General features: G+C 38.4%; 1 protein-coding gene across 1 annotated transcript; it reads left to right on the top strand.

Moving 5' to 3' along the window:
* On the top strand, window positions 1–1,645 carry LOC106960175 (cornifelin homolog B-like). The gene is made up of 4 exons (XM_015053143.1): window positions 1–102; window positions 601–720; window positions 861–1,018; window positions 1,128–1,645. Exons 2-4 carry the CDS (start codon window positions 609–611, stop codon window positions 1,245–1,247), a joined length of 390 nt encoding a protein of 129 aa, XP_014908629.1. The 5' UTR covers window positions 1–102; window positions 601–608; the 3' UTR covers window positions 1,248–1,645.
* Window positions 1,646–1,651: the final 6 nt, after the last annotated feature.

Genomic DNA, 1,651 nt, shown 5'->3' with positions numbered 1-1,651 from the left:
TTCTCCATCCTGAAACTTACTGCTGATCTGACTCAAGTCCAAGCTATTCAAAGCAGAGATCAGCTGCGAGAAGGTGCTCAGCCCAGAGCTCAGGCACAACAGGTGAGACATCAAACTTTCTGATTAGTTGGTACAACAACAACCTAAATATTATACTGTCTTATTATAGAGAAGTTCACTTAACTCGTTAAAAGAAAAATCACATACCTAGCATGTGCTTCCTTTTATTAATTTAAATATGCACAGGATTGTTTTTCTTCCTGTAAGTTATCTAACGTTTTAAAATATCAGTGTGGCAATTAGTTATGGTGATGCACTGTAAAATCCAACTTTCTGAGTTGCTTCTAATATTACATTTTGTTGTCCCCTTTAAAACCAAATCACATTTATTTCAAAATCCTACTGTTGAAACGTTTTGTTGGTGTTTAAGCGGCCACTTACATAGAAAGTGAAAGCAAAGAGCATTCCTTTGGGTAGTTATGCAACAACTACACAAAATTATTCATAACGTTGGGTAGTCATGAACGGCTTCATAACTACCCGAATATGTCTTTGGGTATATGAAGTCTAAAATATGTATTTTTTCCTCCCATCTTTTAGACTTTATCATGACAACAACAATAGTAATTCAGCAACCGCCACAGACACAAGTGGTCGAGGTCATGAACCCACGGGAGTGGAGTACGGGATTGTTTGATTGTCTCGGTGATTTAAAAACATGTAAGTAACGTTGCTGAGATTAAGACATTAAAGACAGATTCAGAGACTTCCTCATTGACAAGTTTCTATGGCAACTGCTTAACAATATTTCATAACTGTGTATTTTTCTGTATTTTATTTAATTTTTTTCACCCTTGAAGGCTGTTTTGCGTACTGGTGTTTCCCCTGCTTCGCATGCAAAACCTCTAAAGACTACGGCGAGCATCTCTGTCTCCCCCTGCTGGATTATTTTGGTTGGTGCGTCCCACCCATCACATTGGCTATGAGGGTCTCCATGCGACACCGCTATGGCATCGACGTAAGTTGTCAGTTGAAAAATAAATAAATGGGTTATTCTGTTTCCTTCATACTATTAGTACTGTGTTCAAAAAAGCATTGATTGGAATTCAAAGCGCTGTGATCCTCAGGGCTCCCTTCCTAATGACTGCGTGCTGTCCAGCTTCTGTCCCGTCTGCATCTGGTGTCAGATGGCCAGGGAGATAGAAAAGAGGAATGCCCCGGTCATGATCGCAGCCAAAACCGCATAACCTCAAAACCACCACCTGGACTGGTGCTGCTGAAGAATATCTATAACTCTAAATCAGCATAGAGAACCTTAATGATGCAGCTATGTGAGCCATATGATCTTGATTTAAACTTTATGAATGAAGGCCAATGGATTTGGATGAAATCAACAGTTAACATTGTTTTCTAACGGGCTTTTGTTTGTATAACTAAATTACAATTGTACCAGTTTTTATGTATTCTTTGTAGAATAAGGTATAAGAATAAGAATTTAAGAATAAGGAAACAATACACTAACTCTTATGAGAGTAACTCTTACTTGCTCCTAAGTAACAATTACTCTCATATGATGATTCTCATAAAAATCATGACAATCATACCGCTATGGCTCTCTCTCTCTCTCTCTCTCTCTCTCTCTCTCTCTCTC

The sequence above is a fragment of the Poecilia latipinna genome, unplaced genomic scaffold (genome assembly GCF_001443285.1).
Source record: "Poecilia latipinna isolate Pla-1442-1.1 unplaced genomic scaffold, P_latipinna-1.0 Scaffold1162, whole genome shotgun sequence".
NCBI lineage: Eukaryota > Metazoa > Chordata > Actinopteri > Cyprinodontiformes > Poeciliidae > Poecilia > Poecilia latipinna.
The sequence above is the reverse complement of the archived record's forward strand: the minus strand, read 5'-3'. Positions and strand labels throughout refer to the sequence as shown.

What these genes read in the sequence shown, in the direction of transcription:
- LOC106960175 (XM_015053143.1), top strand. Translation starts at nt 609, where the DNA reads ATGACAACAACAATAGTAATTCAGCAACCGCCACAGACACAAGTGGTC. An exon ending in TCTCGGTGATTTAAAAACAT is followed by an intron (nt 721 to 860) that starts GTAAGTAACGTT and finishes TCACCCTTGAAG; the next exon opens with GCTGTTTTGCGTACTGGTGT. An exon ending in GACACCGCTATGGCATCGAC is followed by an intron (nt 1,019 to 1,127) that starts GTAAGTTGTCAG and finishes TGTGATCCTCAG; the next exon opens with GGCTCCCTTCCTAATGACTG.